The sequence below is a fragment of the Athene noctua genome, chromosome 18 (genome assembly GCF_965140245.1).
Source record: "Athene noctua chromosome 18, bAthNoc1.hap1.1, whole genome shotgun sequence".
Lineage (NCBI taxonomy): Eukaryota > Metazoa > Chordata > Aves > Strigiformes > Strigidae > Athene > Athene noctua.
Window position 1 is genome coordinate 13,864,928 of NC_134054.1, and position 26,863 is coordinate 13,891,790.

Consider the following 26,863-nt stretch of genomic DNA (forward strand, 5'->3'; position numbering starts at 1 on the left):
CAGATCAGTAATACAAATGCACATCAGGACACACCACACGTTTATTCATCAGGATGCTGGTTTAGCCTAGATAATTAGAAATCTGAGCCTTTCAAAGAAGGTGCACCCTAATTTAGTCGCAAAGTCTGCAGCTTAATTGCAATATAAACTCTTTCTCCAGTTTTAAAGACAACTAAATTATAAATTACAATATACACACAGGCAATCCAGAAAGTATTCTAGGCTTATCTCAAGACTGTAATAAGAAATATGTTTTCTATAATTGATATATGTAGCAGATTAAGATGATGAGGATGAGGTTTAAATATTTGATATCCACAAGAACCTCCTTCTGGCACGCTTTCCATGAAGACAGCCTTTAAAGAATGCGTGCGTGCTGTGGTGTTAACCAACAAGAATGAAAATACTGAAGAAAATTCTTTTTTTTTTTTTTTTTTTGCCAGTAAACCACTCTGGAAAGAGTATTTAACCCTCAGCAGCACATCCGAGTGTTCAGGGAAGCCGATTCTTGAGCCTCCTGGCTCAGACCTTCACTGACCCTCGCCATATGTTCTCTGGCCAGATACACTCTGGCAGCAAGAAGTTAATTGCAATTAACATAATACAGTCATTGTTCTGGGACACATTTATCCAGTGGCCCGAGGTGATCTGTGCCCAGCTGAGGAGGAGCCCCTGGTTCGGGAGGAACTTCTCCTCACCTTTGCTGTCCAACGCCAGCGGTGGCCGGAACAAGACCCCCCCCTGCCCATTTACACCCCAGGCAGGGAACCACACACCTTTCTGCCACCAAACTGCTTTTAACTTGAGGAGCATCTAACCTTCTCACACCAGAACTCCCTGCTAGCACACCTCTGAGCACGCAGACAAAGCGAGGTTACCCCTGGGTAGGTTTCCTCCGGCTTCTCATCTCCTTAAAACCAAAAGGAAAACAAACCCCACACATTTTCACAATGGCTTTCAGAGAAAACAATATCCAGGGGTGGACCCTTTCCTAGACTGAGGCATCTCTGGAAACCACTCTAACGCTTCCTTTGATGGATGGGGTCCTGTCTCTGTTTCAGTTGTAAACTGAAGAACTGTTTTTATTTTGGTGAGATTAGTGCCTCTGAAACAGAGCTTCACAGGAATCATTGCTCAGCTTCTGCAACTGAGATGAGACAGGATAATCAAATTTTCCACATGTAAAATTAGCATGATTAAATACTCCTGATGAGTACTCTAAAATACACATTGTGGAAGAGCTAGCAGCATTAAGAAGCGTTTTTAACCTCATCTGAATGTAAAACGTGCAAGTTAACGTGGAATGATTTACTAAAGCAAAAACTGAAGAAGAAATTTTAGCTGATGCAATCTCCCCCTCACTGCTTCTGCTCTAACAGATCATTTGCTATTGGCAGCATGGGCAATGAATGATTGCTGCGCTTCGCTATGCCGTGCAGGAGCTTATTAAAAAACAAGGAAGTATGATAATATATTTCTATTAAGAATTCATGCTTATTATCCAGATCCCTGTTCTCCTCACCCCTTTCAGGACGCCCTTCAGTCCTGCAGTTTTCATCTTAGACAAAAGACGATAACTGGACTCTGGGCATCAAGATGTCAGAAGAGTTTTAATTAATCTCAACAACAGTATTTTCTCGAGTCAAAATTTCTCAGAAATTGAATGAATGATCTTTAATTAATCACTCCCAGACAGTTTATGTGTGTGTATGAATGTTCCAAGAACAGGGCATTCAGAAACAACCTGCAGGGAGCACAGAGCTCCTGCATCTAGCGGCTGCAAGAATCTACTGCCCTGCCTTTAAGAATATGCTTCCCTTTCAAAAAAAACCTTAAATAACAGCAAAGACTACAGTGAACAACAATTATGATTATTTCAAAGTCTACCCTGTTAGTATAAACTGAAGTGGAATTTGAAGAATAGTTGTCTTGGTTAATCAGTTTGCCTCGGCTGTCTGACAACCAGTGATTATGCTCAGGTATTGCTTGGATAAAAGGATTATAACAGGTTTCAGTGACGTTAAGCCTGAAACATAACACCACTATCAGACAGACAGCAGGACAGCGCAGTGATGCAGTGACAAGCAGCATTTTTGGTGAAGAGCTTTCCTGTTCATCAGCTGGTTTTGGTGACGTGGGGCGTGCAGCTCGCAGGGCTGCGAGCACGGCTCCTCTGCCGACGCTCCCACGGTCAAAACCCCCCGCAAAATCAGCCACGCACGGGGCTTTTCAGTGCTGGACATCCAGGAACGTGGCCACAATGTGTTGTCATTTCTGTGGCTAGTCGGGGATGTCGGCAGGAGTGGCGAGAGCTTCGACACTCTGACCTCAGGGCACCGAGCAACGCCCCGGCCCAGCCCTGACTCCCGCGTCACGTCCATGGCCACTGCTTATTTCAGCAACACGGGGTAAGGCAAGAAATGACAAATCCTGCAGGTGCAGACTCTGCGAGAAGCTTTCCAAAGAAATTTCCTCACAGACAAGCAAGAGAAATGCTAGAAATAATGAGGAAATTAAGAGCAACAGGAAAGAAAAAAATCATAAAATTTGGCTTACTTCTCTATTAAATCCAGTGTGACTCCTGGCACCAGTCTGACGCTCTTCTGCATACAGAACCTGCGGAGAAGAGAATAAAAATAAAACATACTAATTGAATGTTTAATGACAAGGTTCTGTGGAAAGAATGTGGAAGGAGGCTTCTTTATTACAGTCCTTCTGCTTTTAAAATGGTGTTTGGGTAGAAAACTTTGCCAGAGCATAATAAGAATCAAACAAGGCCCTTAATATTTGTCACACTCGTGATTATGCGGCGATTTCCATCGTCAGGTGTCAAAACTGGGGTATTGTAGCTGTCATGGTGACAAGTTTTCCAACACATAGCGGGGGGGAAAAGGGCTCACAGTCATCCAGCACGGTCCCTTGGGAGGAGCAAGACGACACGGGAGCCGAGGAGGTTTATGCTTCTGGAATAATGATTAGCGTTGGCTGGGTTTCCCTGAAGAGATTTGGCACCGCAAGCAGGAAAGTGAGAAAGGGAGGGAACAAGAGGGATGCGTCAAGTTCAAGCACCTCAGTTATTTAATTAAAAAAAAAAAAAAAGTGCTGACTCCATTTCCTCGCCGTTACAAATGCCTCTACTCCAGGAGTGCCAGCCCTGGAAAATGCAGCGTCCTCTTCGCACCTACCGCTCCCTGCACCTAGAAAATCCCCAGAGTGGCTCAACCCAAGGAGTGTGGGAAGAGCAGATGAGTGCCAGCCCAGCTTCCCTCCTCCAAAACCCTCGGGGCCACAAAATCCTCAGGGCCACAAAATCCTCAGGGCCCCGCTTTGTGGCCCGGAGGGCAGGAGTGGGAAACGATAGATATGGGAAGACAAATCAGCAAATTCAACTTGAGAAATTACTTCCTCGGTGATATCACTACGTTCTCAGCCCATTTTCCCAGTACTTTAGCAATCCACTCTGTTGTTTAAGGGGGAGTTTAACTCACTCGGGTGGGTGAGGTGCTGCTTAACCCCTACGCTTTGCACAGTGGGGCACCGGGAAGGCTCGGCTGCCCAGGAAACCCAGCACCCCCCCTGCAGCAGGAGCCCCCCCTTTCACCAGAGCCACGACATCCACATCCTAAAGGCTCTTCCCCAGGTAAAGGGGAGAGCAATTACTTCTTTAAAGACAAGATGTGCAAAGCCCATTTCTGAAATCTTGAGGAGCCTCCAGTTTTCCCGTGGCATCCCCTGCCTGCGCGGCATCCACCGCTGCCAAGAACAGGGATGGGCTCTGAAAAGCGAAGTGGTCTCCAGGCTGCTTTTCTGATGTGTGCATCATCCATCATAAAAAAAAAAAGTCATAAAGCTATCTATGAACAATACAGTGGGATCCCTAAGCAATCTGGTAAAATATAAAAATCTTACTGCACTGCTTTAGAGAACCACGCAGGGAAATACCCCTCTCAAACCAGCACTGCAGACGGGACTCAGCACAGCAGAATTAGGTCACTAGAATCGGGCTGGAGTCTCCCTACAGACTGAGGATGCCAAAAGACTTGCTAACTCCTCTGCTCAATGCCTCTGTCTTACAACATAACTGAAAGGGACCTTACACATGCAGCACAACTTTGTGCTGTTATGCGTTTGCTTCCTATGAAGACAAGAGTCCCGCTGCCGACCACGTCACCCCGTGTCCCGCAGCTCCTCTGGCAGGTTCTCACCCGAGGCCTGGTCTCACCCAACCTGCCTCACTCAGCAGTATTTTACAGGCGCACGGATTAACAGGGCAGCACGGCACGCTGCTGCAAGACACAACATCAAAAAAGGATGAGCACCCCAACGCTGCTCAGCACAGCCAGGAGCCTCCGAGCCACGCGGCAAGCGCTGGAGAACTGCTGAGCAGGCCCTCACCGGCCGCAGAACGCGTCTGCCACCGGGCAAACGAACCCACTGGCCTCCTTTCTGCAAGGATTTTTCCTAAGCACAAGGGTTTTGATTATGGCTTCTTGGATTAGAAACAGAAATGGCAGGGAAGCAGCAAGCGCTTACTGCTGTTGTACACACTGGGCCTGTTACAGCAAAAGCCCCCACCAGTGCCCAGAGTATTTTGAAGGAGATCAGTTCATTAAAACCCCATCTGAACAGTGGCAGACTATCTGCATTTCCCAACAACTACTGATTGCCAAGAAAATGTACTGGCAAACAACATGTTCCTCATCCTGTATCTGCAATCCCCCTTCATCCCCCCAGGGCTCTAAATGTGACGTCTCGAGCCATGGTTGGTGTCGTGTCACAGAATCACCAACTGCTTTGGGTCGGAAAGGCCCTTAAAGCCCACCCAGTGCCACCCCCTGCCCCGGGCTGGGCCACCTTTCACTAGCCCAGGTTGCCCAAAGCCCCGTCCAACCTGGCCTTGATGTGTCACCATCACAAACATCAGGCAAAACATGTTAGAGATGCGTGTAAACACACCAATAAACGTCAGGCAGTAAAGAAGAAAACCAGAGAGCAACGCTCAACAGAGATCTGCTCGATACCACAGGAATACTCTGAAACTCCATTTAGTTTTTCTGAATAAATTTGGGACAGATGATTGGTGCAGTTAACCCCCCAAAACGTCAAGCAGAAATGCAAAACGAATACAGTAGAAAAAAACCTCACTTTAAACATTTCATCAACTCAACAGAAAAATCAGCTGGCACAGGTCAGGCTCTTCTTCCTACACACTTCCAAGCCGCTGTGTTCGAGTTCTGCTGGACCAACTGCCGAGCTGAAATCCCCGAATCTGAGCAGTTCCCAAATTTTTATTTATTTTTAGTTCTTTTGGGGGTTTTCCAGCACTTTTCAGGAGCCCTATTACTCTTTTATGAGTGGGACGTCATGGTTCAAAGCTATAGGGTCCTTAAGACAATTTAGAGAAGCAAGGCCTGAACCTGTAACTGCAGCTTGTTTACGTCTCCGGGGACCGATGACAATCCAAGCACGCAACGCACAACTGATCACAACTTCCAATATAGCTGCTTTGTGCTTTAGACAGCGTGAGACACACAGAGTTGCGGAAAACAGGCACCAAACAGCTACTAATTCCTGCCTGTTTCTGCAGTAGCTGCGTCTGCTTCCCGATTAGTGCCCATCAACCAGGATTAACAATCCATACAGCTTATCTCTGAGCTCGCCTCATCCACCGCTAGATATAGTTACAACATATATTTGGAATACGTCAGCTCACAACAGTCACTACACAGAAGATAAGCAGTGTAAGCTGGCCAGAATTCATACCCCAGCTTCCTGGAACCATCACTGAGTTTCACACACCACACTCCGAAGGGCACGACTGACCCGTGTTTCTCTCACCAGCACCAGTTTTTCTTCCCCTGAAATTAGACCGAAGCGGATGCAGCTGCAAGCCCGTTTGATAAGTGATTTTGTCCATCAGCTGTTTACTTAAAATAGAGCACCAAATGGGATGTATAGAAATTTATTCATCAAACTTTTATTTGCCCACAAATTCATATATGAAACCCCATCAGGCTGTCAGTCCAGAATTGCAAAACTGATTTCAGAAGCAATTCTGCAGGGTTCTGGATCAGCTGCAGTAAAAGGGCCAGACTGAAGTAGAAGCTTTAATCAAAAGGTTTACATCCTTATTTTTGGTTAACTGCCTGCTTTAGGACCCCAACATATGGCTCACATCAAACAGCTGGAGTGCAGGAGGAGGGCCTGGCTTTGCATGTCTTATGTTTAAGAGCAGTGAATAACGACACTCGGCAAGCAAGCACTTCGTATTTACAGGACTTGGATGGATAAAAACACAGCCATAACAACGCCAGGCAATAGGGAATAGAAAAGGAACATAATCTTCATCAGAGAAGAGGGGAGAGATTTTTTTTGAGTTGCAGTAAGCACCACACGTAATCACTAGATGAGATGCAGCAGGAAATGTTTTACTCTCCAGGAGTTCGCCTGGCATCCACCAGCACCAACCCCCGACAGCCAAGGTGGATGGTTTTAAATCCTTCCCCTGAGCTACACTTTTACAAACGTGTTTCCTGTCAAACACAAAGGACACACAACTCTGAGACAGCTCATGCTTACGCCAGGTGTGGCTCTGCTTGAGAACCTGCCCCATCACCCCCTCAGCCACGTTCCCATGGAGATGAAGTAACAGAAAATTCTTGAACAGATCGTAATACCCAAAAACTCCCCTTCTCAGTATATATAAACTGTGCATTAAACACTGTTGTATTAAAAAAAAAAAAAGCCCAAACCCACCATTACCAAAAAAACCCACCCCACCACCAAAAAACCCTCTTACGGAGCCTCAGCATTTTCACTTTAAATGTGGCACAAACTGTGAAGAATGGTTCTGGTAAGTGCAAGGGAAGGAGAACTCTGACGTCCTAATGCCAACAGCTCTCACTTCACTTACAAAGCTCCCGTTTGCTATAAACCAGTTAATCTTCAGTAGGCAACCAAGCCCACGCTAGGGATTCTCACAAAGATGTGAGAATCACAAAACCAGCAAAAATTAAGTGGTGTCACCGTGTCTGCACGGTCTTGATTTAACACACATGCACAATAATGAGTTACTCAGAAGATCTGCAAGCCTCAGTGTACCCGCTCTGAAAAGCGATTGTTTCACTCCTCTCCCCACAGTAACACGGTGTTTCAGTGAAAACATTCTCTGTAGAACTTGAACTTAAGCCTCTATTTGCTGAATCCTGTGTCACGTTATTTATTTATTTGCTGCGGACTCCATTCAACAAGTAATGTTTAAAAAAGCATCATTTGTATTTACCAAGTTGCATTCATTGCCATCTGCTCCTACCCTTGAGCTAATCAGGTGGAACATTCAGTGACATCTCAAAGTTTTCTCCATAGATAAAACCAGCAGAAATCAAAGCTTCCTCGCACATGGATAGCGGTGATCTGATAGCGGCCGTGTGATAAGAGTAGTTCCCTGAAACCACATTTTCCTGGTTATAAAACACAGTATTCCTCAAAGTTCCCCTAAAGGAATATTGCTGCATAGTAACTTTCTTCAGCTTTTAAAAGACAAGGATTTATGCAGGCAGCTTCACTGAGCTCAGAGCTAGCCTACTGCCACCACGTCAGCATCGGGAAGAGCAGGGGAGCAAAGCTCCATGTCAGGAGAGTCACTTCAGCAGCAAAGAGCTGCCACAGTAACAGCTACACTGGACGTCAACCCCCTCTTTCCCCCCACCTTCCCTCTCTCCTTCAGGTGAGAGCAGATGGCGGGGGCTCATCAGCAGGCTCGACCCTGCTGCGTACCTGCAAGCGCTCACTCCTGCGTTCTGACGGGTGGCTAGTATAGCCACCAGGCTGGGATCTTAGAAAAACAACATAATGTTTCATTTTTACAACAGAAGAAAGAAAAAAGTGAGATGAAAAGGATTTTAAAGCTATGAGAGGAGCACACACCTGCCTAACAGAGTCAGCCGTTCCTTGGCTGAAGCTCCAGGCTCGACTCCCATTCCTTCAGACTCTTGGTCCATGGCACCTGATCCCAGAAAAGCCATTTCCTCTCCCCAGGTCTCCCAAAACCTCCCCTTGAAAATATTCCTAATGTCGCCAAAGCTCTTAGCCCTGCTTTTCAAAATTATCCAGGACTTCTGCCAGTGCCTACAAGCTGTGACTCTTCTGTGAGAAAATAGCCTGTGAGCTCACGAAATCAAAAAAAGGGACAAAAAAAACCCTGAAACAGATCTTGTGCTGTCCTTCACGTGAGCAAGAGGTACCAGGCACCAGAACGTGGCCAAATTAATTCACTCACTTTGTTGCTTATATGTCAGAACGAGTGCAAGAACTGTAAGTTATTACGGTATCTCTAGAAGACGGCCGGTGACTCCGGAAGCCGTGGGGAGTCCGTCTCTGGCCGCTGCCTGCGGTGTCGATCGGCGCCCGCCTGCTCTGACCCAGCCTGGCAAAGGACCCGAAGTTTTTCCTTCCAGACCCCTCAGGACCCGGGAGCAGCTCGGCCGGGGCGCGGCAGCAGGACCCGGGGGAGCCACGTCCCGCCTGGGTGCTCGCGCCGGATCCCTCGCGCCGGGTCCTCAGCCGGCACCACAACTGCTTGTGATTGTCTCCGCTGCTGGGTAAAAATACTGTTCTTCGAAAGCTCCTGCTCCCTGTAGCAGTCTTTTATAACTTTCTGCCTAATTAACTTGGTATGTCATTCCACAACATCTTTCTTTGGTTTATCGCTCAATTTCTTTCACTACATCGTTATTTAATACCACTGTATTATTTACAGCCACTGCAGTATTTGGAATATGATTTGTACAAAGGACAATTTACAAAAAGTTGTATCACACGATGTACTATTTCTGCTCTCTGAAGAAGCAGATATTTAATTCCCAGAACAGTAAATCCCTTAATCTGAACAAACCTAGATATTGAGCTGGAATCTAAAACGTAATAAATAGAAGATAACTATTTTCACCTTTCTAGTTGTGATTAATAAAATGCTGTCCCAAATGCATAGTACAAATCCTGTCATTCAACACTGCAGAGAAACTTTAGGTTAGATGAAGCATCTGGATTAACAAATCTATTGTTTCAGCATACAAGCCACACAAATTACGTGCTCGCCTTCAGTAACGGGGAAGACACTCACCATCTCAGAGCGATTTTGATGGGCGTAGTAAGGCAGGACGTGAAGAGGTCAGCGGGCAGATCAGGGATCATGGGCAGCAGCTCGTTGGCTTCACACGCTGCCAGCTGGATGCAGTTCTTCATCGAGGGCGGCAAAGGCATTTGAGCAAGTGGATGGTTTGGGTTAATCGCAGCCACCTGGAGAGAGGAGGGAAATTACTCAGGTGCTGAATTCAGTCAAGTCCATTTCTATACCGTCCTGCAAACAACCAGTGAAGGGCTGTCCAAGCTCGGGGGTCTCTGGATTCGGAGAACGTACAGCTACGGTAGCCCCAGCCGTAGCTCTACTCACCCCCAATTAACAGCGTTTAAGTGTATTTACCAGAACACCACAAACCAAAACCAGCAACCTGCAAGAGACTGAACAGTGATCACCACTTCAGAGTCTTCAGTCCACATCTGCCAGCTTGGAATCAAGCACTGTAGAAGCAAGTTGGGCTAATTATTCTTTCTTTTACATTTAAGTAAAACCCATCCTTCCTGTGGCTCATAACCATTCACCACAGATGGCAGGATAGCTTCAAATGGAAAAATACAGTTAATTTGGCTGTGCTAGGCAGCATTTCCTGCCATGGAGCGTACAGACGACTCTTGCTGGTAAGCCAGAAGAAGAGTGAACTCCCTGTGTTTCTCCCCATACGTCTTTCTGCTTCACTAGAGCAAAAAGGTCAAGCTGGAAAAAGGAAGAATGAAAATTACTGTATGCACGTAGAGAGGTGATCTTCCACCACAAAGAGAAAAAGAAACGCGTGCTGCCTTCTGCAGTGCAAATATGAACATACCAGCAGAGAGAAGTTTTAATCAGTGCTTTGGTAAAAGGGCTCAAGGTCCTTTTGCATATTCTTCTGGATGGAAAAAACCCATGGTAATTTCTGCTCTGAGCAGCAAATGTCACACTGAAAAATAACTCTAAAGGAAAGCCTTTGCAGCTCGAGATCTAGAACTGTTGTAAAAGACATGAGTTTCCAAGACTCGATGGGTTTATATTTAATTGGGCATAATCACCTGGTTAGAATACTCAGACCCGAGGGACGCGTTAGTGCAGATTTCATGCCAGCCACGGACTGCTGGAGCCCATCGGTCGAAGGTGTTCCTGCATCTGCAGGTAAGAACCAGCTCTGCATAAACGTTACTCAACTCCTTCCCTCCACACGCTGTAGATTAATTTCCAAAAGGCAAGAAAGAATGGGAAGCAGAGCAGACACCTACACAGGCACATTCAGTGCTTTTTTAAAATCAGGGTCAAGCCTGCTGTGAGAGAGTGGAGTTTCTAAAATTCTGACCTGCACTACGGCAATCAATCAATCACTCTGTCCAAACATCAGTCTGTAAAGCAGAAATACCACATATACCAATCTGCCCATTTTTCAAAACCACAGTGATTCTCATAATCAGAATGTTAATTAGTATTTTTGAGACTAATAATTCAGAATGAAAAACACAGCTAATCTCTCCAGTGCCTCTGTGAAAGAGATAAACAAAAGAAACACTTCAGCCACTCCAAATTTTGATCTGTGATTCTTAAAGGAACAGGGGAAAGAAATGCAACACATGCGATGCCTTCACTGCCCTTTCAGGAAGAGTTAGAGAGCAAACACCCATCAAGGTGATCTATACGCTGTTACCGAGTTAACAGAAGTACATTCTTTCAAAGACCAACCCTTCAGACAGTTTCAGTTTTTTTGCCAACTGAGTAAGGTGATACAGTTGACTAATAAACTAATTCTTTACCATCTTGACGTGTGAAAAATTCTGTCTATGTGAAGAGGAAATCCATCTGGTGTCCTAGAAGGGTCGATGGGAAACAGAATACCTGTGTGACAAACCCAGAGCCTGGCACAATCACACCCCTCTCGTCTAGCAAAGCAATCTGATAAGCTGTGGAGAAGTTTCAGATGCTATTTCACAAATTCTGCAGCCTAATAAGTTTTTTTTTTTTATTCTTTAAATATTCCATTCTAATTCCAGAGGCAGCAGTGACACACTTTGGCTTTCTCAAGTTGTCCAAATTAGCTCAGACCTGTCCTTGCTCACAGCTGAGTCGTGCTGCTCTCAGCAAAGATCCATTCCTTGGGTGGAAATGAAGCCACCCTCAAGTCATCACTTCTCCTCTAGTGATATTTACTCTCAATAAAGTTAAAGCTGCATGCTAATAACAAAAAAGAGGTAATTAAAATACTGGAGAAAGATTTCATTTGAGGAGAGAGGCATGAGAGACAGTGTGGAAAAGCATTGGCTCTTCACAGATTTATAAATATAAAGCAGTCAAAGTGCTTAGCTATGGCTGTTCATTTCCTAGAGAAAGACTTGCCCCCTGGGCATCCTCATAAATGGGCTCCGTAGGTGGGAAGTACATTTAGATGGATTTTCTGCTTTCTGAGTAGTGTGAAACCCTGACGACTTGACATTTGTCATGGTCTGGTAGTGCCCCTCAGTTCTGACGGGGAAGTAGCTCATACTCCAAGACCTGCTCAACTCTTGGCTGCTGCACAGCGCGATGCACTAAAGCAGCTGTGACACGTGCACTGTAAATATTTGTCCATTAGGAGATGAACTATTAACAGCCAGAAAATGAACATACAATAGCAGCTAGCAATTACAGATCTTGTCAGACTTCATGGGATAATGATGTAGCAAAACATTCTTTTATAAGTAAAAGAAAGGGGGGGGGGGGGGGGAGGTTAAGTAAAGCCCTTTTTGCATCCTTAGAACATCCACTGAAGTGAGATTTTCTAGACTGCTTGGTTCCCTCTTAAATGTAACTTTTAATCAGGGCAAGATATGGAATAAGTAGAAGGCTAAAGAAAGATTTAAAAGCATCAACTGGCAAAAATGTCCATTACAGCTCTTAAAAATAGTGACTAAACTATGTAAAGTTACCATACGGGAAAGGTTATCAAAATTATCAATATGCATTTATCTCCAATCTTTAGCTGTTGGGTTTTTTAACACGTTTCTCTAAGCAATCAGTTAGACCTTGCAGCAGGTCATAACTAACTCACAACTTCTTCCGGCAGAAACACAGTCTGAAGGCAAAGGGATGCGTTTTGCCCTGTGTAAGCTTTGTAGTAAAAATTCCTCCCCATCAGCAGAGCACTTATTCTGTTAGTTATTGTTATTTCACAGCAACTGACAATCCGCAGCCTTTCAGACAAAATAACAGTGGTAATATTAATTTATCAATTATACTGAAAGACGCTACCATTCCTGTAGGATGGTGGTAATAAATTTGTTCTGAAAACAAATTCCAGCTGCCCAAGCTACGGAGCATTCAGGTTTGCTACTTCCAAGTGCTCTGACTATCCGGGGGATGAGCTAATGGATTTGCAAGTATAACCGCTTGTGATTATCAGAAAGGGACACAACATATGTATTTGAAACTGCCAGTACGGAAAACATTTATGTACCTGTATAATTAAACCGAGAAACAAGCACTTGAGAGAAAGCCAATCCTTTTTGGAACGAACAGACATGTTCAAGGTAAACTCGGGAGGAACTCTGCCCCAAGACAGAAACCAGGAGTTGTTATTTCAAGTGCTGACCAGACCTGCCAGCTTCACACAACTCCTGCGGGGAGAATCCCCCTCCCCAGTGGAAGCATTAATGCAGCTTCAGGAGAGGAGATGTTCCTCTCTCCCAGCAGATGGTGGCTTAGAAAAATTCTCCCCCCAGACGCGATGCTAATGCCAGATAACATTCTGCTGCGCTGTCATTAAGCTAATTTTTTGAGAATTAATGTTGCAGATGGAAAAATAAAAAATGTGGGTTCCTCAGCTCCAATTAGGACTAGTTAGTCATACACCCTGCTGGAGGGGAAGCCGCAGAGCCCTCCCACCGCAACACCCAATTCCTACACGGGCAAGAACAAACCAAGTTCGTATGCAGCTGTTCCGTACGCTGCTGAAAAATCCAAGCGATTAAGTTGAAAAATCAAGAAGTTGGATCTCGCACAGCAAAGCACACACCTAGGAGACGTATTGCAGCTTTCACTTCTGTACAACCCAGATGGGCCCCTAAGCCAGCAGCGCGGCACAAGTGTGAGTCAGAGGAAACGCAATGTCACAGTTACACAGAAAATTAATCAGAAATAAGCAGCGTACTGTTTTGTCACTGTTAGCACAGCACACTTCGGCGCCTGCTTAATTCTCCAGAATTACGGTGTGTTTGTGGGCGCTCACAGAACCATCAGAGCTACCTCACGAGAGCATCAAGAGCATCCCGGGCTGCCTCCCAGCCTGTTCCAACTTGGAGCTCCAAGGAGGCACAAGGAGGTGTCTCTGACCGGGTCACTGCCCCCCCCAGACATCGCTGCACCTTCCTGGGCAGCCTCAGGTCCCGCTGACACCCTCCCCGAATCCTGCGGCGTGACACCAAACAGGACAACCAGAAAAGCCACAGCAGGAATTCCCGTTTCTAAAAGCTGGGCTCAGTTTCCAGGTCTGAAAAATGCCTGGTGGGTAAGGAAAATGACAACCTTCTACTACAAATATCGGGACAAACCCAAACCAAATAAAGGCAGGATCAACAAAAGTTCAGAAATGAACTTTTAAATTTATCACATTTAATACTGCGCCACATCACGTCCACCTCGTGCTGCTAAAAGGATGTTTCTTATCTGCAAAATATATACTTTGTTTAGCCAGATATTAAACCAAATCCTCAACTGCCCATCCGGTTGATAATTAAAACAATTCACAGATATTTCTCTGTCTATCACAGTCCAGGAAAACCCCCAGTCCTTACAGCAATAGCGTTTAAGTTTGGAAACACCGTGCCATGTTAAGAATGGTGGGGATTGGTAGACTTTGTTAGCTTAATGACTGCCCTGTAATTACACAATACAAAGCTATAATCAAATGACAAAATTATCTCCACATCTGCCCATTCCCCATCCTGCCAAAACCCAGTCACAGCTGAACTGCCTGTGGCACCTTCAGAGATCTGCTGCCTCCCCCCCCGCAGAGAAGCGTTCTTGCCCAAGGTAAGAAATATTTCCAATCACAGTCTGTCCCCCAGGTTAAGGTACGACAGATCCTACCTCTGGTAAACAAAGTTGTTGTCTTACTGAAACCGATACACTCCTTCCTATCTACACAGCTCTTCACTCGCACACGCTGGCCGTACTTTATTTACTAACAAAAGGGAAAAAATACGTCTTTATATTCAAGTGCTATTTTGGAGGCAACTCTCTAAGATGACAATGTGCCATGCAGCACTACAACATTCTCTTTTCTCAGGCACCTCAGAGAAGCATTAACTGCTTTTCTATCACTTCCAAGTTATCATTTCTTTTTCTGCTTCCTCTCTTTGGAGACTGAACAAGATTTAGATTTTACATTAAGAAAGAGTACCAGCCTTTATATTCCATGAACAATGAAAACCCAGTATAATGGGGTTGCAAACATACCTATAAATAGGTTGTAATTAATTTTTATGTTTCTGGCGGAACTATGTATAATCTGATGGCATCTGCCCAGTGCTTTGTGCTATCCAAAAAAAAAAAAAAGAGAACCTGAAAAAAGTAAAATAAACAGCCATGGTTTCCCTCAGCCTTCACTCTGACAGATTAAGAGAAAGGCAACTCCTCTAATCTTCTTTCAGTAAAATGGGCCAACAATTATCTTGATCACTCCGCAGCCCCTCTTGAGTACCAGTTCCAGCTTTACATCACTCTTCATGAATTTGAACAATTCAGTAAATTACAGTGTTCCAAATGAATTCTTATCCATGCTTGGTATGACACTGTAAGCACTTCTCTATCTGTTACCAAGTATTCTGCTTTCTATTAATAATGAGCAGTTGTCTCAGTGAGTCGTCAGGAGCTAAAAGAAATCTAAAGATACAGAACGGAAAGCTGACATATAAGCCTGAAAGTTTTTTCATAATCAAATTAACTGGGAGTTTTAACCTGTGCTGCAAAGAGAAGAAATACTAAAGCAGCTTTCCCATGTATTCTCACATATTTCACAAAAAAAAACCCAAACCCAGAGCAAACAGAATTTAATATTTTTGTTGAAATAAAGACTGACATGGTTATTTGTGCTCATCTTTCTCACCGTAACCAGCCGTCCTTGTCTGCAGACAGGCTGCTCTGACTGACTTGCAGAGAGGAGCTTTTCCTGCACAAGCTTCACCTGAGCGATTTATCTGTCTCACAGCAGAAACCAGAGACACCTGCGGCTGCCTTCCTTCCAAAACAGCTTCAAAGTCATTCTAGAGCTCGGCAAGAGCCAAGGGAAAAAAAGGAAATTCATGAAGCAAGCAGGGAAAGGGAAGGCAAAGAAAGGCCCATTTTTAACCAGCTTAGGAACAGAATGAGAAAACAAAAATCCAGAAGGGTGCATTGTACAAACAGAAGAGAAAGGCTCTGAAAAATATCACAATGAAAGCAGCGGGCTGAGAGGAAAACGTGGAAAAGGAGAACAGAACAAGACCACCAGAGAGTTTCCTTGACTTAAAAAGATAATAACCTTCAAAGGCATCTGTCACCCACCCCACTGATCTAGGTCTTGCCGTTCATCGTCTTCCCAAGCCACAGAAGTTTCTTATCTTTACAAAATATGGCATTAACGCTGGTTGAAGAGAAGGAATAATGAAATGATCTGCATCTCTTGAGGCGTTAGGCTGTTTTCTGTCAGTAGAATGGAATTTCCACCACAAAAGAGTCTCCAAAAACTGGAATTTAGAACGAAAGGGATTCTCGCCAGGGATACTGTAAATATCTGCTTGAAGGTTGCATGTGACAGACAGTTGCCTGATTAATATACCTTCCTCGAAGTTGGATTTATTTTTTTTTTAATAAAATAGTGTCTGAGAACTGTGAGAGTATGAGAAGTTAACCTTTAAAAAATGTGCTTCCTACGTAAAGCTAGCAGGAATTTCTGGCAGTGAGGAATTTTGCCATCCCAAGTTGCTGCACAAAGAATCCTGACTTCTTACCTTCCCCTTTGCATTCCAGATTTACTTCAGTAAATTTATCAGCAATTACATATGCAACGAAAGCTTTTCATTAGAAACACATTCAACTTCAGCACTCCGTGACACTGAAATCACCAGTGACAGTCCCTCCCTGTATGAGGTTTGTTTCACATTTTCATTTTGACTTCAACAGCACAAAATTCTAACTGCACCCAAATATATACCCAGATATTAGACTTTTGCAACTAAAATAAATGCTGAGGTGAACTAGACATATTTATCTCAGCAAAAAAAAAAGGCCATTAGGGCACAAATGGATTCTATTAACACTACCATTTAATTAGCACTTGTATTAAAAATTGTTCCAAGTTTAATAGGATAGCAAACTGAACCAGAAAGATTAGAGTGGCAAAATTATTTGCCAATTAATGTGCCTTCCAATGTAATTTAAAGCATATTTTTCAGCTGTACGTAGCACAGCAAGCTTACACTTAACCCTGCGGCACAAACGCAAAGAAACCTTTGCACAGTCTGTGATCTCACCTCCAACTCTTGCTCCCTCTGTAGTGCAAATTGCTTGAAGGACTTGACAATAAGGCCGGCATTAGAGCAGTCGTAGACGAAAATGGAAGGGCTGCCCATCCAAGTCTGCAGGTCATAGATGGACAGAGGAATATACTGAGTATAGTTCTGTAAGAAGGGAAAAACACACCCGAATTACAAAGAGTCAGAGAAGCAACAGAACCTTTAGCGGTAAGATAATTAAATACACACCAAAAAATTCCAATTCTGAAATCACGAAATAAAACCTAGATTGCACACTGGGCATATTAATCAATACAAATACCAATCAGCATCTACTAATAACAAGGACTATGAGCCCAACTCCAACACAAATGACAAGCAGATTTATTTTTTTTTTTTGGTGGTATTGTTTAAAACACTAAACTAAAATTCTAAAACTCAGCAGAGAGTGCTTTGATATGTGCTATCAACTCCAACCAGCATTTAATCGTCCAATTTTATTTCAAATTTCTGCAACACTGATAAAGGATGTAAACCAGATGTCTTTAATTTAACATGAATTGTCTTAAACTGAAAACTCCATCAATAAATCAAGATTGATAATTAAGACTACGTAGACCATCAGCAGCTACACCATCTTAGTTTAACAAGATGCTTCGTAATTTTATTACAGCCTTTAACTTCTGTGCAACTTCCAGAATGATCCAATAAAATTAAAACCAACAAAGCCTGCCTTCAACAAAGTGAAGTACCAACAATTCAGCTTCTATAAATATGAAGCACTTTGTTCATTGTCTTCCACCTTAACACCCCCAAATAACTGGAGGCAAGAGCTTCTTACAATACAGTGAGGATCAAAAATCAGACATTTAAAATGAGCTACGAAGGGTCACACCCTAAACTAAGTGGCAGGACTGAAAATATAAACTAAAGCAGATTTCTGCCACTGCAGCCTGCGAAGAGTCACTACAAACCTGCAGTGGCTGACGGCATAATCCTTCCCATCTGCAGCCAGAGGGCAACCTGCTCATGTTCCTACGGCACTGAACTCGGCCCAAAAGCTACAGAAAAAGCTGGGATGTTCCCATTAACATCAGCAGAATGATGGATGGGATCATAACTCCCATTTAAATTCAAGAGACTTAAAATAGCTGTAATAAAACCAGTAAACTTTTACAAAAATCAAATTTTCAAGGACACGTATCAGCATATATAAAGATAGAAGTGATTGTAAACCATGTGTTAGATAAGGTAGGAAATGGCAAGTCATTTCAAAATCCGGTTTTGCCCATACATAAAAGTTTTGGTTGTTTCATTAAAATTAATAGGAAAAATTGTTTATAAAAGCCAAACTTTTAAGCAGTTAGAAGCTTTGCAAAGTGTTGCAGGATAGAATGATACATGAACAACTCACCCTTAGCCCAGACCTTTTTTTAAGGACACCACTCAGGTTAAGCACATTCCAATCACAGTGAGTCACATATAAAAATCCTGCTCTGACACACATAACCAGTGAGGTGTTTGGGGCAAGCATTGCTTCCACTTTATATTTACAATGCCTTCTGCTACAGCTAAGACTGGATTATAGCTCTGATGAATATCATCATATTTCCAGCTAGAAGAATTTTATGTTCCGACTTTACGGTGGGGGTCACATACAACTTATCAAATTTGCTAATTATATGTAAATGAGATAGTTTGAAGAAAAAAGGAGTGTTAAATAATAGTTTTCTAGCATGGTTGCTCAGGGTGATCTTTTGATGCTTGCTCATCTTGCCTCTGCCATGCTGGGGCTGTGAGTATGAAAGAACGTGTCCGTATGTTTTGTTCTCAGAACTGACTTTGGTTTTTAGCCGGAAAGTTTCTGCTCTGTTAACACAGCTCCCACCATCCCTCTGTGACTGTTTAAAGGAATGACACAACAAACAACTAAACGACAAACTGATTTTGAACAGATTTCATTGCTTAATGAACAACTCAAAAACATTTAAAGAAACCCCCATTCTTCAGATTTAACAAAAAAAAGTTCCCCAGAACTTCAGAATAAATATGTTTGAAGTCAAGGGGAAGGGGGCGTTTGATTTTTACCTTTCTGAAACCACATTGGGATTTTCTCAGAAAACAGTAGCAAGCAGAACTAGAAAAAGAGCATTGCTCTGCATTAATACAACAGCACTCTCAATAAACAGACGAAAAGCATGTTACTGCATCTTCAAAATCTGGCAAAATGCCGGAATATGCCGAATTAACCAGTTGACAGGGACTGCCTCAACCCTTCCTTTGTACGCCAATACTGTACCGCGAGCCAGAGCAGAAGCCCACAGTACAATAATGGACAATTCTGTAATTAATATTGGCTTGTGACGCGTGTCAGCGAGAGCAGCCAGGTAAAACAACGAGCCACGGCGATCTCCAGCATGAGGGAGGATGGCAGCGCCCGGCCCTTACTGGGACAAACCGAGGGTGTTTCAGCAGAGCTGTGGACAGGGTGAGTGATATGGAAATAGTTTCCAAAGGACTAAATAGGAACACAATGATGATGCACATTTTCTGTTTCACATTCTCACGTGAGCAGCAGAATTTGCTCCTGACACTGCCCACACCTCACATCTCTTTGTACAACGGTAAGGCACAACAGACCCAGGAAAAGGACATTTTCAAAATAATCATTCCTTCCAGAGCATGGCACAATTTGTCTTTCCCTTTCCCATCAAAGATGAAACAACACTTGAAGATTATTCTCTAAAGAGACTTCTCTAAAGCTGAAAAGCTTCCTCAGAAGGCTGCTGCATTCAGTTTCTGTCCCGGGATTTCTGAACTTTGTGGAAACCCTCAGAAATCTCAGGAAACGGACCTCGTGGCAATGAACCTATGGGAATCCATCCCCAGTTCTTTTTATACATCTTATTATCTCTCTAATCAAAAGAGCTCAGGAATGTTTTGTTTGTCGAGCTGCAAAGCAAAAATTAATGAAATGCTATCAACACCTTCACGTGCTGCCATGGAGTAGCACTGCATTGGCCAAGCAGCTATGATTAAAACCTAGGAAAAAAAAAATACAACTGAAAATACTTTCTGCTTCCCTTAATGCTGCCTCTGACCCCACAAAGTGACCGAGCTGAAATAATTTCTGAATTTTGAGGGGAGGAGGAGCAGGCGCCTCCCCACGCCCCACAAGGTGCCAGGCAGACACTCCTCCCTACTGTCTTCTCTTCTACAAAGGTTTAATTCTAATAAAATAAATTATAAGTATCAGATTATTTATTTACTGTCCTCTTCATCTGTCAGGCCAGATGAACTATCAAAAGGAAAGGCTTGTTTCGTAGGTCAGCCCTGACAGGTGAACGTAACCAGAAGTGTTTATACTAGAGCAAGCACAACCGGTCAAAATCTGTTAAAAATTAAACTCAAAGAAAACCTGTCTGTAGGAGAGAAGGCAGGTTTGGTTCTTAAAGACCAAGTTAGTTTAGCTACTAGCTTTGAGTGCCTCATCCAGATGGCCCCACACTCCTCCCTCTTTCACACGCCTCTCGGCAGCGCCGTGAGCCGAGCCGGGTGACGGGCTCTGCGGCTCAGGTGAATCACGCTACGTGATACGTCCTGAAGGTTTTATCTTTTTTAATCTACATATAGAATATACCACACTTAATCTCTCCTGAACCCAGTACTGCCATGCAGGGAAGGCTTCTCACATGGCCAGGCTGGGGGGCAATCTGCCGACGCTGGAGCCGAAGGGGGGGACCCATCCAGGAGCTCCTGCGACACTCCCCGAGTGCCTCAGTCCATCTGCCAGGCCCTTTGTCAACTAATTCAATCAGCTACATAAGCAGCCAGTATTCCAGAGCAGATAATAAAGCGTATGAGAAGCATTCCCCTTGTATTACCATTGTAAAACATCAGTTCAGACAAAGCACCAACCATACAAGGGCAGAGGTCGACATTAATTTGGAAATACCAACTCTTGAGAAATTAAGGGGAAGATATTAACGAAGATCTAACACACCGTGAACTTTCTCCAGAATCATCAGAAAGTGCTCCCACACCACTACATCTACTCGCTGTCTCTGATAGCTTGCTGGCACACGTTGGGAGATTTAAATAATCTCTGGTGCCGCAGGAGCGACGTCCCCTCCCGCCAGGCGCAGCACAGCTCCTCCAGCCCCAGCCCCAGCGCGGCTCGGGGCACTCTGACACCACCATGGCCCTCCTGGCACCACAAGCTGAAAGCCGTAGCCTCTCGCAAACACGAGGAATAAACAAACCCAAGCGTTGCGAAGCCAGGATAAACCCCCCCAAACTGTCAGCCTGGGACACCACACCCGCCAGCAAGGCCTCTCTCACTCCTTCTGGCCCCTCATTCGGCTGATCTCAGGGTCCCTTTCAGCTCTGCCTTCACGCTCCTGTAACTGAGACTGCAAGTGCATACGATGAACATTTTAAACCTGATTTTAAAATGTCAGCACAGTCAAATTTCAGTACTTCCACTATTTCAATTCAAGAGGGCTATAACACTGAGCCTCATCCGGCCCTCTGCTGAGATCCGAGACTGAATTCCTTAGGACTGGATTTCTAAAGACTGCTGATATTTTTCCCCTCAGTGTTTCCTTAAATTTAATCCTTTGCTTAAAAGAAAAGTTCCACTCCTGACTCCTTCCTTCCAAAAAAGCCAAGATTTGGTAACGTGCTGCAAAAATTACTAAGTTGTAACTTCCCCCATGAACCTCTATGACAATCAAACTTATTTTTTTTCACCGTTTGTAAGATAAATCAGAGAGATCGCAGCTCCTAATCACCAGTGGCATCCACACCACGTCACCCCAGCTGATACTGCAGGCAAACTGGCAAATGCCCAGTAAGCTCTTAACGAGGCATTTGGCACAACACACAACTTCACTGAGTGGTAATTTTCTCTTCTTCCATGTGTAACACATTCTGCCCAACATTCTTCTGGCTTGTTTATTCCCCACTGGCTGTGAAGTAAGAAGGTCACTCCTATTTATTCTTAAACACCAAATTCAGCTTCAAAATGAATTAGTATTCCAACCAATAAATAACTGGTCAGAATACTGACCAAGACTCCAATATAGATGCATCAGAATAAAGTGATGCCCTCTTGCACTTTCTCCCCTCCCCTTACACCCTGCTCTTTCAAACTACCAGTGACCAGTCATTCAATTACAAAAATAATACATGTGAAGTAGGAGGAAAGAAGCTCAATAAGCCCCCCACAATAAAACAGAAGCATATCTATAATAATGAATGCAAGTCCTATGCCAGCTGAACGTACTTTTCAGGTACAAACAGTATCTCTCCATTTCCTAAGAGTCCATTCCAAATCACTTACTATTAACAGACAATAAACAGCTTAACTGAAGCGAAAGCATTTAGGTCACACTTGGAATCACTCACAAGGTGTTGCACAGGATCTACATAAATGTACAAACCATGGCTAAGCAGGAGTAACAGAAGTCTTCAAAAAAGTGAAAGATAACTATTATATTGTACTGGGAGGCTCCTCAGAGCTCCATGCCCTGGAAGCAGAGCTGGCCATACAGTTTATTGCCCTTGTGCAGCGTCTCCAGGTAGTTTGAACAATGGCTGTTCAGAGCCAGTAGACATTTTAAGCACAAACTTCACGGTAATAACTTAATAATCAGTCAGTGATGTGAGGCAGCAAAGCCAAGTCCATTGAGGAGCCTCACAGACCCGACAGAGCTGGGGTGCTACCTCCGAAAAGCAGACAAGCCAGTGGAAGCAGCTGGCTTCTCAGTGTTTGGCAAATGAGCTTTAGTGCACCTGCAAGAAGATGCTCCTGCCCCGCCGGGAGGTGAGGGACAACCTACTTGGTCTCACAGAACTTCAGGAACATGAAGAAAGCAAACAGCTGTCAGCAGGGAGCCAGACAAACACCCGTGAACACATCCGAAACCCTGGAAATCCAGTTTTCTCTAAGAGAACGCTTCGGTAATTTACACAGCAGGGAAAAAGGTTCAGCTGCTCAGCGGCGCTTCGCAGGGACGCACCTTATTGAAGACCCAGATCTCCCCGTTTACGGTTGGCCTGGGGACGCCGTGTCCGTTGTAGTGGAAAAGTACCCGCTCCTCCTTGGCGTTCCGACGCAGGGACGTACACAGCTTCTTAACCTCATCCACCGTAGGATCCAGACTCTGCTTGTACCTGGCCTAGTAACATAAAACGTAAGAGAATCATTTTAAGTGCAAAACCAAAACTCTTTAAAACGCAGGCACCTAGTTAAGATAGAAGCATGTCTCTAAATTGGTTATGTTGGGAAAAAAAAAACCCACAAAATATTTACTGTAGAGCTGAATAAACAAAATGTGTCTGCTACTGGTGTGTGGGACTGTGCACACACAAACAGTACCAGCACAGGTTTGACTGAGTTTATCCCATCCCTGAACCCCGATCCATTTCACTCGGGGATTAGTAACATTCAAAAAGCCTTGGAAAGGTCAGATATGTTTCCAACATTAGCCAGCCTCAAGAATAACCCTGCACAATTTCCTAACTCCTCCAATTCATACCCTGTACATTTCCAACGGGATAAAATTCCCTCTTAAAGACAGAAAATTGTATAAAACAGATAATTCTGTAAACATCACATCTCATTCTGAAATGTTCCTTCCCTCCCATCTGGAAAAGGGACACAGCTCTTGCTTCAAGCTGTAAAAGGAATGAAAATCCAACACTGAAGGGTAGAGAGGTTCAGGTATCTGTCCTTCATGGAATGAGAACAGCAGCAGCCTCATCCTCCTCCTACGCCCCAACTAGTTAGTTCCCCTTTTATTAATAAGACAGATATAAAAGAAACCTGGCCAACACCTCTGCAAGCATGTTAAACCTGGATGGAGTCTTGTCCTTTCTAGATGGACCCACAGCAGACAGTGAAAAATTTTATGGCAAAAAGTTTGTCTTCAGAAAGAAACTTGGCCAACTTCTGCAGCCATACTATGTACAGACTCCTTTTCAGTTAACGAGTTTCCTTTGAACTCAGCAAGTACACGACAATTTTATTCAACGTTCAGTGACAGATAAAAACAGGAAAAAATAAATCAAAGCAATCTAGCATAACATTAACACACTTTTAAATCAACTTATTAACTATTGGCGGTTAAGATCAGACACCAGGTTACACCAGACTGGACTGCACCCCCCCCTAAAGAAGGGTTATGAATGTATTTCATAACCTCACCTCAAACAGCTTACACTTTAAGGTAACACCATTGTCAAGATAAAAGTGCACAAAAGTCCCAGGAATTTGACATTCACACAGCTGGGTAAAAAGAGGGAAAACTGATTGAGAGCTCTTGGCAATCAACTGTCGCTTCTGGAAATATTTTATATTCAATATCATCACAACATCGGTTGTGGACACTCCACTACCATTCCCAGCTCTACAATCATGTAAACCAGAGCACATTTCTGTGTTTGAGAAAAAAACAAACCATTAAAAAAACCACCAATACTTCACAAACATTTTTGCTCGGCTAAATTCAAGATGCCTATGTAGTAGCTAGTTTGTAATACTCAAAAGTGCCTTTTTAAAGCAAGGCCAAATAATAAAAAAGTCTTTCAACTGTCCTTTGAAGGACAAAAGCCTCTTTCTTCCTCTCTTCTCCAGAACTGCAAAGAGACTAAGAATCCAGAACCACAATGGCTTAAAAAAATTAAAGCCTATGTATTGAAATAAAGAACCGAGTTTAAGAGCAGGACGACCATGTGCACACCTCTACAAAAATCTGCTATTGAAAGCCCGTTTATAAATCAAGCCAAGGTCTCAGAAGTTTGGGCTTTTTAGGTTTTCTTCTATGACAGGCAAAGATAAGAGAGTCTTAAAATATCATAGCAAAAGAGGATGAAGCACTTTAATATAAAAATGGTTTGCTTATCTGCAAGGCTTGAAAAACAGGTATCATGCTGCTCAATTAATATTCACCGTCTCAAGCCAACAGGCAAGAGGGATACAATGAATGGCATCGTTTACATAAGGACAACAACAAAGAAAAGCAAGCAAAAGGAGAAAAAAAAAATATTAAGAAAGAACCAGTGATCTGACACACTCATCCTTTCTGGGAACTTCCGCACTAAGTAAAGATAAGAGGCTATATTAATCTTAACACGGATCCTCCCACACCTCTTTCTCTCTCCTTTCAGTGTTGTTACGAAGGCGCTGATTTGCAAAAATGTGCACCTTAAATCACGTTCTGCCTGCTGGCATCTTTACAAGATGCTGCAACCAGAGCGGTTGGTAATTTTTCAGCTCCTTTTTTCCAAAGGAGAACATGCTCATTCGAACACTCCTCACGTCCTTTTAGCATAAATATTAAATACAGCTCGCAATTAACGGAGGTGAATTCATACTCTAAAACTGAAGCCTGTAGATCTGAAGATCCAAACTGTAAAATATCATTTGCGCATCGAGAAACACAAGGCTGAGAAGGATGAAAAGGAGAGGAGGGAGCCTGGGAAGATGCAGACAAGTCCTGGTCCTACCTGTCAGCTCAGGACTTTCAGGCGTGAGTTTATCACACATCAGTCACGCACACATGACAAGAAACAGTATCTGAGTAATCAACTAGACCAGGTGGTCTCTTTTTTCTTTTTTTTTTTTTTTCCCTAAAAAATACCTTCAAGACCCTTTTCATCGGTATGCAAAAAATACCAGTACAGTGATTACAAGAAATGTTCAGGGCTTGTTCACCTGATTGGGGTAGGGGGTGTTGTGTGGGGAGAGGAGCTCGCTGGTTTACGTGATGCTCTGTGGGACAGGGTGCTATTTTTAATACCTGTTAAAAACAAAGAAGGTCTCCTTCCGGAACACGACGACAGAAACTGAAGGTCTTTGAGAAGACCGTAAACAGCAATAAACCCCTTGTTAAGCCATGGGCTGCCACTCCTACCCGGGGCCAGAGAGCACCCGACCGCTGGCCAGCTCTAGTGTCCCCACGATTAACACAGCTGACACCCGAGGAGCTGCGGCCCGAGAGGATTCACCCAATTCCACAACTTCACCTTTCACAGGACGAGGAAGCATTTTTTTTTAAACACAGTTTTAGTTCTCATATGAACACTTTGTGTTTTAGCATCACTACCCTTCTGATGAATAGCTTCCTTCTGCCACCCTCCCGTATTTCCTTCCGTCATTATTCATTTGTCTTCCCCGGCAAAGTGCTGTATCCCTTCCACCTCCGAACAGATGCTTTCAAGCAGAAGTTAGTACAAAAGGTAACAGAGAGCCCAACCGAAACCCTCAAAAGGTCAGCTGGGCTTAAACTCATCAACTTCTGTTGAAGTCACAGACACCCAACACGGTTTATGTTTTGTTTTCCCTTCGTTTTTATGAGCTATTGACCCGCTCCCGACTGTTACAGCATCCGAGAGCCACGCTGCTTTCCCTGCCTTCTGTTCTGTGTTGACGGCAGATATTTTCTGGTGTTTGGCATGGAGCCTTTGCTTCCTGACGCAATTATCAGACAAGACAATCTAGACTTCGATTCCTCTGCAGAGGACGCCCAGCTGATGTTGCAATCGCAGCATCAGAGCTGTCAAAAACCCCGACCGGAGCGCCCTGATGGACAAGCATGAAATTGCTGACGGTGATGTCAGCTGGCTTTCTGGTGTGAATTTGATTTTCTGATCACCTCAGTGTCTCACTGAAGAGTTCCTGTCAGAAGCAATAACTTTGTGGCAGCCTGATCCAGGCTGTCCTCATTATTCTACTCACGCAGGCAAAATTGAAAGTTTTGCTTGTTTATGTAATATTGCCACACTTCTATGAAACACTCATTGGTTTATCCAACCTTTTTGCCTATATACTTGTTTAAAAATGCAGGTACTATGTTAATTTTTAAGGCATTTCAATTTTCAGTATGACACAAATTTCTGGACTGACAAAACATTGTACTGACAGAGCTGCTGGAAGTCGGTGTTTCACTAAACAGGAGTTCTGGCACCCAGAACAGGAAGAGAAGACACTTTGGGCTAAACACCAAGTGCATTAGAAAGATGGTTTTGCTGTGGATGTTAACATTAACCAGGCTCAATGCTGAAATTTAAGAAGTGAGACAGTTTTGCTCTAAAGCAGTTATGCTGGTCGCCTACTGACACACTCTCCGAAATACTTTTCAAACTATTTCCAAATTTCCTATCATAAAATCAAAGCAATCATTTTTATGAGAGGAAAACAGGGATTCTCTGACGATGTGATCGATCAAAACCGTATCCTTTCCTCATTCAAGATGAA

General features: G+C 43.7%; 1 protein-coding gene across 5 annotated transcripts in view; it reads right to left on the reverse strand.

Annotated features, from left to right (window-relative positions):
* The window catches only part of RPTOR (regulatory associated protein of MTOR complex 1), a 151,658-nt gene that overhangs the window by 85,941 nt on the left and 38,854 nt on the right, over positions 1-26,863 (reverse strand). For all 5 annotated transcript variants that reach the window (XM_074922467.1, XM_074922466.1, XM_074922465.1 and 2 more), the window contains exons 4-7: positions 22,626-22,784; positions 16,621-16,767; positions 9,122-9,297; positions 2,557-2,616 (exon numbers count right to left, since the gene is read on the reverse strand). In XM_074922467.1, coding sequence (XP_074778568.1) covers positions 2,557-2,616; positions 9,122-9,297; positions 16,621-16,767; positions 22,626-22,784 — 542 coding nt within the window. The remainder of the gene's footprint in view (positions 1-2,556; positions 2,617-9,121; positions 9,298-16,620; positions 16,768-22,625; positions 22,785-26,863) is intronic.